General features: G+C 41.2%; 2 protein-coding genes across 5 annotated transcripts in view; one reads left to right on the top strand and one right to left on the bottom strand.

Moving 5' to 3' along the window:
* The window catches only part of IFT43 (intraflagellar transport 43), a 28720-nt gene extending 21212 nt beyond the window's left edge, over positions 1-7508 (bottom strand). For 2 of the 4 annotated variants that reach the window (XM_061568500.1, XM_061568501.1), the window contains exons 1-4: positions 7144-7508; positions 5583-5684; positions 3577-3594; positions 986-1056 (exon numbers count right to left, since the gene is read on the bottom strand). In XM_061568500.1, coding sequence (XP_061424484.1) covers positions 986-1056; positions 3577-3594; positions 5583-5684; positions 7144-7179 — 227 coding nt within the window. In that variant the 5' untranslated portion in view covers positions 7180-7508. The remainder of the gene's footprint in view (positions 1-985; positions 1057-3576; positions 3595-5582; positions 5685-7143) is intronic. The other 2 variants (XM_061568502.1, XM_061568503.1) reach the window with 1 other exon arrangement.
* A 691-nt stretch (positions 7509-8199) lies between these two features.
* Positions 8200-12738, top strand: MRPS12 (mitochondrial ribosomal protein S12). Its single transcript, XM_061568509.1, is given in 6 exon segments — positions 8200-8297; positions 9137-9194; positions 9607-9749; positions 10829-10897; positions 11693-11788; positions 11790-12738. Coding segments are annotated over 5 exon segments (447 nt in total). The 5' UTR covers positions 8200-8297; the 3' UTR covers positions 11871-12738.
* Positions 12739-14409: the final 1671 nt, after the last annotated feature.

Below are 14409 nucleotides of genomic sequence, written 5' to 3'. Positions count from 1 at the left end.
GAATATCAGCTCTGGACAAAGGAAATCAGGCACGGTGCTGGTCACACAACCGTTTTGTGTGCTGTGCCGACCTTAGGAGGCGTTCACTTTCAGCACTTTGACCTCAAGTCTATATGGCTGTACTGGTGATGTTTGTATTTTATACAACAGATTAAAGATTAATGTACGGGAGTGAGGCTTTTTTGTGTAGTCTGGCACCATCTAGAGGCACATTCCTTCAATTCAGAAATTCTGCTGTGCACTCAGTTTCTGGATCAGCTCGTATTATGGTAACCACTAGGGGTGTACCATGGGTTCAGTTCGTAATAACAATTGACCAGATTTTTGCCCCATCTGATCGCATATTCTGTTAAATCGAATAACTATTTACCGATTCAGAAGTGAACAGCATTAGAATCTCAACAAACAAAAATTGTTCAGTTGGATTATGTGAAAGCAATTTGTGTTTGTAAATGTATATTAAGTCGCAAAAATAGTAATAGTATTCTCAAAAACCACGATCCCACGTATTGTGAAGCATAAGGATAGATTCTCAGCGATTAATAGGTGGAGCTGAAAAAATAAACGTAACATTTATCACCAAACCTAACTTAAATCATTGACAGAGCAACTAAAACAGAGGCCAAGTGGTTTGTGATGCTTTTCTAAGGGTTACAGTATCCCGTATTATATTATTATACAATCATTTGAATCTGATCCCAACCGAGCTGAGTTGAATCAACTGATTGCTTTGGGAGTGCTAGAAATAGTACTTGCTGATCTTAAAGAATGAGGGTCAGCATTAGGAATATCTCTTGTGTGAATTGATGTCATTTGTGTTTGTGTACGCTTAGGATTTATATTTTATTTATTTCAGAAGGGCCCAATGAGCTGTTAGGCTCTATTTCATGGGCTTCATGCGACGGTGCAGATGTTATACAGTACAGGATCATGTCCCGTGGATGCCAGTGGGAGTCTTTAGGTGGAAATGAAGGTCCTGACTCACCTGGCCGACCCTGCCGAGTCCTGGGCCCACCCTCCATGGCGTCGCGATGGCTTTGGTGGGGGTCCAGGAGACTGCGACAGGGGAAATGATGAACATCGGTGAGTGAGCCATATCACTGCAACTTGACTCCTGCTTCTCTCCACATGAAACACCTGATCCCCAAAAGACAAATATCCCTTAACAGACTGTTGGGGAAAGTGCTGCTAGCGAGCACCTATGAAGGCCGGCATGGTACACGAGGGGGTGGGTGGCCAGCACCAGGCCCGACCGCCTTTGTCTCCCCAGTGGCGATGTTTACACAACGCACCATGTACTCATTTGAGACTAAGTCAACTGAGGGGAGGAGGCCCCAGACCGGTTTAAATAATCGTCACGTGTGTTGACCGTGAGCGGGAATCGAACTCGGGTCACAAACTTTGCTTTTGTGACCAGGACTTTATGTGAAGGAATAACACAAATGCACACGTTTTCTCATTGAAAATAGGTAAATAATATAAATTTTCTGTACTTTGGAGGCATAATCAATTAGAAAATAACACTTACTACCCAGAAACAAAACAAAAAATGTTGTTACACCTTCTGTCTGCAATGACGGCTCCTGTCCTTGCAACAGCCCAAGCTGATGGCAAAATAATTTTCCACTTTTAAATTATTGGGAATAATTTATACATTCTCATTAAAACATGGTAATCATACAAGTATTCAACTGGTACTTGCTAAGTAAAGGTAATCCCATCACACACTGGAAATTATGTCATACTGGATTTGGTTATTTGATAATTGCATTATATACACGATATAAAGGTACACGTACTCCCCTTTGCCAATCTACTGCTGGATGAGGGCCTCTCCATGCCATGCAGATCATGGAGAGTTATTTTACTATACTTCACCATGCTAGTCAGTGTGGGTTGGTGAAAGTGGGCAGCCCATAGAAGTACAGTTCAACAATGTATTTTGCTGCACACAATGTATCACCCCCTTTTACACCATGGTGGTTGCCCATCCAAGCACTAACCAGGCTAAAACCTGCTTAACTTCCAATATCCAACAAGATTGGATACATTTCTGGTGATCTGGGCATGGTCCTGTGTATATATAGGAATATGCATAAATATATACAGGCAGTATATATACGAAAACAAGCTGGCCAAACAGTTCATTAAGGGAGCCTTAATTTAATTCAACACAAGTGTTTACACGCATGCTAATGTAAGGAAATCGTGCTGGTATGCAGCACAATGTTCATTAAAAAAAGCAGTTTATGGAAAGAAATTTGTTGCCAATATTTCATAAAAACCTATATAGAAATTTGGACATTGGCCATAGGAAGCTGTTTGGTCAATTTTGTAGAGATTGTTTACAGGATGTTTTTTTTAAGTACCCTCAGAGAAATGGATGGGCAGATGGACAATGTATTTGCCAGGAATGGAATTAAGTGACCTATTGGCTCCCTTAAAAAAGTAGTTTTAAGACCATTTGATAGTGCACTTCCTCTTACTGCCATTTCATTTAGAAGTATTAGTTAAGCTGCTGAGAGCACAGCCTTATTGTTGGCAATGTACTCATTGGGTTTTCCAATAAAAAGGATGAAGATAATTTGTTGTACTGGTACAACACTTTTTGAGCAAATTCAAATGAGTAACCCAATGAATATCTCCAACATCACACATACCTCACGTGTCTCTGTGTATCCAACTTGATTGTCACCATCACCATTATCCCCAGCATTATCATTACAATCCTCATCGTCATCATCACCAATTAAATCATTATTATCAAGCTTATCGTTAAGAATCTCATCGTCATGGTCACCATCATCATTATTGTCACCACCATCATCAGCATTATCATTACAATCCTGATCATCATCGTCACCACTGTAATCATTATTATCAGGCTCATCAATGCTATAAAAAATCTCATCATGACGTTGACCACCACCATGAACACCATCACCATCCTCAATGGGTAGCAGAAAAACAATTGACCAGGAACGTAAGACAGCTTTGCAAATCATCACAGCAAAATGTTTATTTTAGAGCCCCGAGGGGTAATATAAAGGTTAACGGGGCTGACAATAGTGCTACAACGAAGGGAAATGTTCAGTTAAAAAGTGGACTTTGTTATTTAAAAACCAAATAACTTAATGTAAAAGTATATTTAAAAGCATAATTACGGGTGCTTAGAATCATATTACTGTGTTTGTGTTAATAGAATAATTCCTGGTATGAATAAGATAAGATAAAATGTGGATTTGTTTTAGTTTCTAAAAGCAAACGCATCGCAAGAAACCATACAGACGGAGTGGGCATATTCATTTTACAGAGAAAAGAAGCAGGCACATCCTAAGAATTTCAAAAAATCAAACTACCACAATCATGTGCATGTGATTGGTTACATATAACTATGCAACAGAAACTTAGAAAACAAATACCAAGACATGAGAGATTAATGACATTCAAAAGTAATTGATATATTGTATGGCTGATGTACTGTGTGTGCCCTCTTGTGAAAGACTAAATCTGGCAGTAGAAATTACATAGAGTTTAGTGTTAAAACACACGCCCCCATCAACACAAGCAAAATACCTCTTCGTTTTCATCCTCCTTTTACAGCCACACACATCGAACATAATGGTAGCATAGCGTGAGTAAACACAGGGAAAAAATGCACATAGTGATCAGAGCGATGACGGAAATACACACGGAAACCAAACAAGACCAGAGACATCACACTCAATGTTAAAAACCAAAACAAAAGTGAACGCAACAACACTTTGAGTATCAAAGTCAGTGTGTGAATGAGCATGGGATGGTTTTAATTTACATTTAAGCCCAAAGCCAGTGGTGAAAATCCCTTATTCCATGATGGTCGCCAGTTATTCAATCGGACCACTGAGACTACAAGTCTCTTTTTAAAGGGAAATCCGGGTCTCTGTTCAAACTCAAAAATTGTACCAAAAGACATAGTCATTGGAAAACAACATTAATACACCCTTAAGATTAAAACAAGTCAAAACAATGATTGAAGATGTATTAACAGAAAGTGCACGAACACATTCTACAATATAGATAGGTAGAACCGTGATCAAAATAATTTGCAATCACATTTTCTAAGTATTATAAAGCTGCTTGAAAGGGAACAGACATTATTTGTAAAATATACGCCAAGTTCGTGAAAATCATGGATGATGGCATATTCTCAAAATCTAGTATTGATTCCTGGCACGTGATAATTTCGTGACATTTCTCAGGCTGTGATGGATTAAATTCTGAATGTAACAACAAGACGAACTCAATGGAAGATCCTTGGTGAAAGGTTTGAATATGAACTTCGGTCAATGCGAGTCCCTCAGGAGTGATACTGGAAGATGGCCAGTTCGAATAGAGGACACATTAATTATAAATAGATTTACTCTCATTTAGAATAATAAAATATAAGGAAAAATGGAAGATGACCCGAAATACCATTATATTTTATTGGGGTATTTGCTGACATCGTCTGCTGTCAAATGCCCGATACATTGAGGCTCGCTTACATGTATGTGAAAAGCATTGAATGCGCTTCAAAAATACATGTCTACAAAATTTAACGAGCGACTCGGAACCGCCGAAGCCTCATGTCAATTGGATATCAGTTTTGTAATGCAAATAAATGAAATATGTAAATACTGCTTTCTAAATCAGATTAACAAAGGCTTGGGAACCTGATGCACTCTCAAGTAGCCAACTGTTATTTAAAAACAGAATCACAACGATGCTGGCTCAGTGCATTACAAGCCCCCACAATCTACCCAACCACCTTAGTAGGTTTCTGTGCCTTAAATATCACCAAGGAGGTTACTGGGCAGCTCAGAAGGCTAATGTCACTTCATAGTACTGTGTTGGGACCACTGATATCCCAGGTTCGAAAGAGAGTTTCAGCCACCTGTGATTAAAGCAGGTTCTCAAGTTCTCCAAGTTTATTGTCTCAGCCTGGTTATTAATGACTTCATACGTGAATTTCCGTTGGTCACTTGAAACCAAAAACTTTCGTCATGAAAAAATATAATTTTGACTGCGATCTAAGTTTTTACAGGGCATCTAAGGCCGCAATACTTAGTGTGGAAGAGGTTGAGTGAAGTGGCTTCAAATGTAATTGTGTCATGTTATTTTCTGGCGTGTTCTCATTTGAAGTGATGTTACTCTGTTCCCCGTGAGAATTACGAAGGGGAATTTCTTCATCTCATTACATAATGGCAGCAGGAACATGGCAATGCAATTGGTATAACAAATAAAGCATATATGGCGAGATGTTAACTACCTCGCCTGCTATACAGTTCCTGGGTTCAATCCCGACCCTGACGCCTATATATTTGGAGTTTGCATGTTGTCCCGATGGTCATGTGGATTTTCCCTCCACATTTAGAATCAACATGCGTTTAGAGTATTTAGCTATACATTTCCACATGGTAAGCAACTGCGTTGAGCTATAATTTGTGGCCAGATCACTTTTGAGAAAGAACTGTGTAGCTCAGTGGGCCTTACCTGGTAAAATAAAAATTGTTTAATTTTATCGTTACATTTACATTCTATAAAACAAGCATAAAGCTCACCTGGCTGCTGGCTGAAGCAGAACCGCGGTCGCTGGGTGGGGGAATGGCGTCTGTGGCCTCCTGTGCTTCTGGGCGTCGTGCTCGCCTGCCTGCTCTCGCAGTCTGAAATCAAGTCAAGGTCAAGAGGTCATCGTGGTCAGTGGCGTTGGTGTCACCACAACTCGCCGTTGCTTCATTTTTTCTTCCAGATCCCAGATCTGTTGGAGTCAATACCATAGTCCTCCATGAGTCCTCTACTTGTTTCATCAGCAACATTTGGATTTAGGTCTTTCTTCCCCTGCATGCCAAAAGCACCAACAGCAGACCAATGATACCCTGAAGAAGCATGGGTGGCTCTTCTTCGATGTAGTGTTCCATTATTGGAACGGTACTGTTTATTAAAGGTTCCAATTAAAGGTTCCAATTGCAATGCAGGACGTCTAGAAAAAATGTTTGTTGTAAAGACACGAGAAGTACTATTTGTAATGTTGGGCGACAATGACAGCATACAAGTGGTGATTCAGGCAGTGCAGATCAAAGTAGCAGCCAGACGCTCCTCTCAGATTCGTGTCTTTTAAAGAGTGCCTACTTTAGGAAATCAAAGTCGCAGTTCATAAACCCACCTTTACTCTTTTTAAATAAACATTTTCATTCGTACGCCTCAATGGTGGATAACTTAATACAAATTTGGACTATGAGGGAGAAGTTGACAATAGAAAATAATTATACGACCAAATGATATGCCGGTGTAAGCTGTACAGGTCTTTTTTGTTTGAAGATTAATATGAATGTCAAACATCCTACGTACATATTTTGAATTACATTGGACATCTTACATTCACATTTTCGTTAACTGAACATGTGTGCTTGAATAGGGCATTATGCATGGGTACCCATAGATTGTTCGTCTCAGAACAAGGTAACAACCCCACAACACACACATTTTGCAGGGCTTAAAATAAAAACAATTGATTTGTGGATGTTTCTAAAGCACTCTAAGATTGCATTTTCGCTCAATATCAGCTGTCTTGCCCAAGATCATTAAAATGTACATCAGTCACAATTATTTACTATATTGAATACTGTCAATGTTGGGCATATGACAAAACCACCCTGCATGAGTTCGGCCTGGCAAGATTTAAACTGCTGAGCAGACCCTGGATAACGTTGGTGCGACCACCAATGCAAAACAGATGTGATAAGCCTCTCGGGCTATGTGATACATCATGAAGTGTAACGCATCACGAAGAACTGTTGTGCTGTACTTATATGTGCCCCCACCTATAATGTTGCCCGCCTTCATAAACTCGCATTGACCATAGTGGTTAAGTGTGGCCAAACAATCTCCACGACCCATACAATGTGGATCAGCAGTGGATTAACAAAAAGGCTCTTCTCGTACGCATACCATACATCATTATTATAGAATCATAAATGCAAAAACGAATTAATAAAGCTGAGAGGTCCCGTGAGGCCTAGCGAACCACCGGACTTTCCTAGTTTCCACAGCCCCCCTCTCCCCGCGCCCAAACCCGACCGCCGCGTCGGGCCGAGCCGGTGTCTCCTCAGCACGCCAACGTACCGATTTCCTCATGTCCCCGATGTCTATGTCCTCCATGGCACCACGCGAGTAGAGAAATTACACAACAGGTAATAAGGAATCGATTATTGCCGCTGTTACGGAGTTAAAACTGGCAGCAACAACACCAGCAGTGGTAAGGAAAAGACGCTTGGTAACCATGGAAACGACGAGGCGGGGACAATTTGGGATTGTTAGGTTCCACGCGTGTGCTCAATTAGTCAATTAGTCGTCGCCCACGGAGATGGAGCGATTCTAACAGTTCGTGAGCAGGCGTTCGTTCCAGGACCGTGTTGATTGGTGACACTGAGCAGTGGATGGAGCATGGCTGGTGATGATGCTGGATGCCCCCCCCCCACCTCGTGTTGATTGTGGGGGGGGGGAGGAGTCAGCGGAGACGCGCGAGCCAATGGGAAGCGAGACGGGGGCGGAGCCTCGCGTTCTCAATTGCCTGGTGGAAATCATTGGTTCTCGAATTATAATTAGAATTATTATAATTCGAATTATTATACTCTTAGGTTTTTTTTCGGTAAAGTCACGTAGGTAAAAAAATAAGTAAAAAATAAAAATGATGAAAATAATAATAGAAATAAAAGAATAAATCACTATAAAATAAATAAAATCTAGAATCGAATTATTATTATTCGAGAACCAATGAAGTCGAAATAAAAATGCATTATAAAATTTTAAAAAATATTTTCAACAGAGGACCGCAGAATAATGAATGATTTTTTAAATGGTTCTTGCATGAATTATAAACACCTCTGAATTGTGTGGTACATCCCCAATGGCATGCGTTGAGTGTGGGGGAAATGGGTCAAACCATTATTTATAGGGGTATTTGCCTACGTCACCAGCTGTCGAATGCCTCGTGCATTGAGCCTCGCTTCCACGCAAGTGAAAAGCAATGGATAGGCTTCACTAATACACGTCTAATGAGTAACTACGAACCTCCGCAGCCTCATGTGAAGTTATATAGAAATGTTATTCAAATTAAAACACCCCTAATATATACATGGTACATCTAAAACGTTACGCGTTGGAGCAAGGAAGCATTGGACCAAACCATTATAGAGGGGTGTTTATGACGTACTTGTGTCGGCTGCTCCATGGATTGAGTACAGTGTCTCATTGAGACTGACTCGTCAAGTTACAAGGTAACGATTATTGTTTAACTTTATTCTGTATTGACTTTCTGGTAATGTTGATATGCACTACGTTCACACACATACCTCTCCGCGTTTTGCCGGTCGTCATTTGTGCTACTCAAGTTGGTTGATCTTGTGATTTAGCAAATAAACACGTGTTAGGCCTCGGCGCTCGAGTCACAAGGTTACGTGACCTTACGCGCCCCCTATTATGTTTATCACTTATACTAATTAAAGAATCCTTGTTAGCAAAGAGCTGGAGGACCCATTAAAACGATAATTGTCAAGAGGCTGCATTCTCCTGAGGGTAGAGAGGCGAGTCAGTGTTACAGTGCGGTTCAGTACAGTACTGTAGTGCATTGCCTTACTGATCAATGGCTTATTATCGGCTATTTTGCCAATTTGCTAGGTGACGGTCTCCCCACACATGTGCGGGTCGTGGGGGTTATTTGACCATACTTCACCACTGTGGTCAGTGGCCGGGAGTATAGAGAGATATAGTACAAGAATCGCTGCACTGGCGGCCGCTGCCCACAGCAATCGATTATATGCATGGTGGTCATCAGTCCAAATACTCGCCAGGCACAAGCCAGATTGACTTCCGAGATGCAGCAGCTGATTGATAAAGGGTCGTACATGTTCGTGTCCTTTATGGGTGGCTAGGTACGAAGAGGGATCCAGAGCCTCAGAACAAGTAAAGCGTTGGGCAGACATGACCGCAAAACCGAACTACTGAGTGGCATTCTGTACAGGATGACCTCCATGATTCACATATGGCCCATACGTTCTTAACCTCTGCCGTACAAGTTTTGTTGAAACTAAATCGATATTCTGTGTTTGATACATAGATGTTTGCTCTGAGGAGGCTCACGGCACTGGGAACATCGTTCTTCAACCCTCTCTCAGGTAACGTGCAGAGAGACACATACATTACTTTGTGGTTCATCTGCTTCTGGTCAATAGACCAGGAATTATAAGGCGAACCACTGTGCCACTACACTCAATACACTCACAAACTGGCACACATCTATATCCATCCACCTACTCTGTCACACATGCTATGAACACTTAAAAACACAACAAACCTCATGAGGAAACGTGTTGAAGGTGGCCGGGTAGAGGACTGAACTTGGAGCTGAACCTGTAGCACTGAGTTCCCGATTTGAATCAATACCTGTGGTTAAATCGGATTCTCAAGTGTAGTGAGTTGATAGTCTTGTCACCAATGATTGCACGTAAATAACCACGTAAAATGTGAATGCACCCTTAGGTTGAGAATTAAATATCTGCTTCACATCTTGTTTTTCTTCGTGTATAGGTGCTGGCTCAGCTCTGCTGCAGGCTCCATGCACACAGCTGGTGCCAAATGCCACCATCACCCTCAACCAAATGCATCGGAATGGACCCCCAAAGCGGCGTCCGCCCAAGCTGGGAGCCACTTTCGGACGGCCGCAAATCAAGGTGAAACTCAGTTTAACACGTAGCAGGCTTTCGCGACCAATATTATTCATAATATAGGTTTTTGGGTCAGATCGCGTTATTTATAAATGTGTCGTAACCCTCTACCACCCGACACGGACAAACAGTAAAAAATGTGTCACGTTTTTCAAAGGACAAAATAATTCACTTGTTTAGCCCATCGGTATGTTGAAGAGAGAATCAACTGCATTTAAAAATTTGAGTACGACGTTTGGTAATCATTCAATTGATTGGTAATCATTCAATTGTTATTCATTGGTATTTGTTTCCCTTATAAGGAATTGTAATTATATTTATTTACCACACATTTATAAATAACGCAATCTGACCCAAAAACCTATATTGTGAAGGTGAAACTGTGCAGTGTGTAGTTTTCAATGTCTCCACGTTCAACCGGCCTTGATTCTGTCTGTTGTCTACACCAGGCTGCACTTGGGTTTTTTCGATTTAAATATTTCGTGACTGCAGGGATTCATATTCTTTGTTCTTTCGGTAAAGTCACGTAGAAGGGAAATAATAAAATGATAAAAATTTCATTGTTAAAATAAAATTCTCACGACGTTTCGGCCACAACGCAAGCAGCTGTCCTCAGGTGAAGAAACAGAGCTGTCGGAAAGACAGCGTCCTAATGAACACTGCTAAGACTTGGCAGATTATTTTAATCTGGGTGGGAGGAGGAGAGCGCCTTGACAAAGGAGTTAACATATTTTATTATGTTTGATTTTTATTATTTTATTATTTCTCTTACGTGACTTTACCGAAAGAACCAATAATATGCACTTGGGTTAATTTAATTTATATATAATCACTTGCGCAAAAGCTAATATATCATCTAAACTTAAATTCATGGAATTAATCATTGAGAGGGGGCATGCACTATTGTTTATTAGGAGGGTAATGATCCCTCTCCACCCTGAGAACTCCCCATTTAATCGCATTGAAGGTAGAAAGTATGTCAGAGGCAGTGGTTGCATGGAATTAAACATTTCTGGTAATGATGTAGACACATCTATCAGTACTTTTTATTGTTTACAATTGTTGTTGCGGTCCTTGTGTTTTAGGGCGTCATTCTCAAAACGTTCATAAAGAAACCCAAAAAGCCAAACTCGGCCAATCGGAAGTGTGCCAAGGTAAGTGCTTGCTCATCATGTTGACACAAGCGCTCGTGTTAAGTCTGAATAATTTAATATTCCAATTGCAGACGATGACTTCTCCATCAACTTCCAATTGAAAGGTAGTTGAAGTGGTCGATTCGGTGTGTGTCCTACCTCTGGGGTGGGTAAAATTAGTACCACTTTACAGGAGATTGACAGCGGTAATCCTCCAGGGACAATGCCCCCCACCATGGAAAACACACTTATTATGAATTCTGTAGCATTGAGTAATAATGTGTATCACACACCTTCATTCTGTGTCTCCACAAAGTAAGCAAAACCCTCTGAACAGGGCCTCATTATTTAGATGTAGTGTTCTTGCCAATAAAATCTGGCAACTCAGCAGCATGTGTTTAACAAAAGCCTGAATCTGCTTTGAGATGCTGAAAGTCAAAAAATACGCAGAGTTTGCTTGCTTAAACAAATGTTTTGCTGAATAATATTAGTCTGGAAAGGCAATGCACTAAAAAAAACTGTTTATTCGTATCTGGAGGCACAAAGACATCTTTAGCTCCTTTCTGTTTGCTCAATTGCAGATGAAGGGTCAAATGAAGTCCCTCTGTTGCTGTCAGTCATCTACCAATTTTAACTGCTTTGTTCATCACCAGTCCCCTTTGTTCGGTGGTGAGCAATCTAATTTATTGAGGTCTGTTTATATAAGCTTTTGCCCACGATGAGAATGTTGGCTCTGGGCTACCAGTCGAGGTGAAACGCCACCCCAAGGCTCGCATGACGGAGCCCCCCCCCCCCCCCCCTGGGCTGTCACCACAGGTGCGACTCTCCAATGGCGAGGAGGTGATTGCTTTCATCCCTGGCGAGGGACACAACCTGCAGGAGCACAACATCGTGCTGGTGGAGGGCGGCCTGTACCCAAGACCTGCCCGGCCTCCAGCTCAAGATTGTGCGCGGGAAGTTTGACTGCGCGCACGTGCAGAAGAAGAAGAACTAGGAGATGGGAACACGAGCTGGGGTTAGGTTGGTGGGTGGGGAGGATAGAGGGTTGAGGGAGAGTGTGGATGTGTGTCTCTGGTGAGAAGCGCAACTTAGTGATGTGTAAATTCGCAAAGTGGAACAGACAACAGTGGAGTGATTTCCATGCACAAAGTGAACAGTGGTTCCAGATTAAGATGTTCAGGGGTCCTTAGGGCATGGCTCACATTCTAGGGTTCCTCTGGGAGGAGCTTGACCTGTGTAAGTGAGAATGAGTGCTGTGATCACATCTGTTCTCTGCTCGAAACCTCACCCGTGTGTTGACCAGCAGGGGGCCCCTTTAGAAGATACATTGATGAACTTGGGCAACTCGTACCGTTCAAGGAACTTATGTCTGCCACGTATTACCTGGTGGTCCTGCGTTAACACCATGGGCCTGAGGTGTGTGCATCAAATGTATCATCGTTAATACAGCTGTAATGTTGACTATATACTACAATGCGGCTTTATGGAACATGCAATTCAATCGTATTGGAAGGTTCTGTAAATATATTTTTTATTTTTTTGTTTCTTCCTCGGAAATATACTAGTGTCATGTTTGTATATAAATATGTATCAAAATGGGCTCTTTCTACAACGTGGTGCCATGAGCGTGGAAACAGTTATTTCTCGCTAGCTGTACCTAATAAAATCTTCATATAATTTTAGATAAATAGGCATTTACAATCCTTCACTTAGAAGGGATTTACAACCAGGGAAAACATTGCGGTTAATAACATGTTTCGCACTGCACTTGTGATGACACAGCATGTACACGATACGCCCTGTTATGCGAGCGCGTAAATCGTAATTAGGTAAAATTACAAAATAAATACCTTTACGACTGATGCGTTTGAGCCGTGTGTTGCCATTGTCTGCCTAACCAAACAAGTTAAGCACAAAAAATACTTTGAGGATAGAAAATATAAGTATCGATACCATTATTCCTGGATTACACAAATTATGAAAAGGTATTTTAATTCAGTGGGAATAGAAGCACAATCCAGGCTCTTGGTTATTTCTCATAGAGATCAAGATCTTTTTGTGAAGTTTGAAAAGCTATGCTGACATTTTAGATGTAAAACTAAAAATCAGAAGAGTCGAGAAAAGAGATGCCTTCACAAACAGAAGATAGTTGCTGATGACGGGCATTAGGATTGGAACTCGCAACCTGCTGATTTTGTACTTGAGTGCCCTGGCCACCGGCTTCACATTAGCAAGTCTGCCCTGGGTAATATTTTTACTTTAAATTTTTGCCGAGTTCTTGAATGTTGGAGGTTGTAATCTGCTTTTATCCTTTATAGTAAGGGGGATTAATGGCTTTGGGAGGTAATGCGTATGCCCTTGTATTGAGCTTAAGGTTGGGAGGCCAAGAGGATTGTTGAATGCACACATCTTTTGAGATTGTAAAGGGCCCAACAAGCAGTTTTGTTAACCTTGGTGTCACCTCGTCTTTGACTTAGATTCTAAATGCTATGAAAGCATTGTCTCCACTTAACATGGAGCCTTGATGTTTCTGTCGATGTCCCGAGCAGCTGCGTAGTATGGTTGGCAAACGAGCCCAGGCGCAAATAATGAGATGGAACCCTCCTGTCCAATCTTCTCTTCGTAGCCTGGCGCCTGGATCCTTCTGTTCGATGGGCCCCCGGTGCAGTTGCATTTCCTTCACACTCAATAGTGATGAAAACCCCACATTTCTCTTTCAGATACCAATATTTCTGTACACTTTGCAATGCAGCCAGCTGGTTTTAATGTTAGTTACCCGATTGGGATGTTGGTGATTGTTGGTGGTGATGATAATTGTAATGAGAATGACCTGACCTAGGTAAGGATTTTAACTTGGGAGGCATGATATAGCCCACCCTACATGAAATGAATATTTGTAAGTAGCTGATGTAAGTGCTAATACAGTATACATATATGGAGGGGGCATATTGTCTGCTTATCTAACGTGTTATATTCTCCACAACAGCTTTAATGATTTTGTGTTATGGTATTTTATTTTGAGCGAGGAACCATTTCTAAACTAAAATAACAATGTTACGTTGAAACTGATCCGAAGTTTGCTTATCCTGCATTGGATCAATGCCGCTGAAATTACGCACTACCAGAATGCAATGGGGCCGATGGGTTGTGTAATATATATTTGTGGGTTATGTGAAGAGACATGGTACATGAAGGAGACATTCTCTTATCAGAAGGTTGAATAAAATCGATACCATTTTTGTAAGTCAACTATAGTTGCCAAATGGAGAAATTGCCTTGGGAATGTGGAATTTCCACCTTTGGCCCAGGCCCTCGAATAGAGCACCCGCCTCATTTTCATCTTAGCCGAGATTCATTTAAGTAAAAAAATATATATTCGGGCTACATTTTAAATTTGCATTTGTCAAATATCAATGGGTTCTTATGTGGCTAATTAAGGGGCATTGAATTAAAGAACTCCACGCACAGTCATGTTGTCAATCCACTGCTGGATGAGGGCCTCTGCATGCCATGGAAGTCAAGGAGGTTTTTTG

Source organism: Lethenteron reissneri, chromosome 41 (genome assembly GCF_015708825.2).
Source record: "Lethenteron reissneri isolate LAM-NWPU_2019-01 chromosome 41, ASM1570882v1, whole genome shotgun sequence".
NCBI classification, from domain to species: Eukaryota; Metazoa; Chordata; class Hyperoartia; order Petromyzontiformes; family Petromyzontidae; genus Lethenteron; species Lethenteron reissneri.
This window is presented reverse-complemented; position numbering and strand designations above follow the sequence as displayed.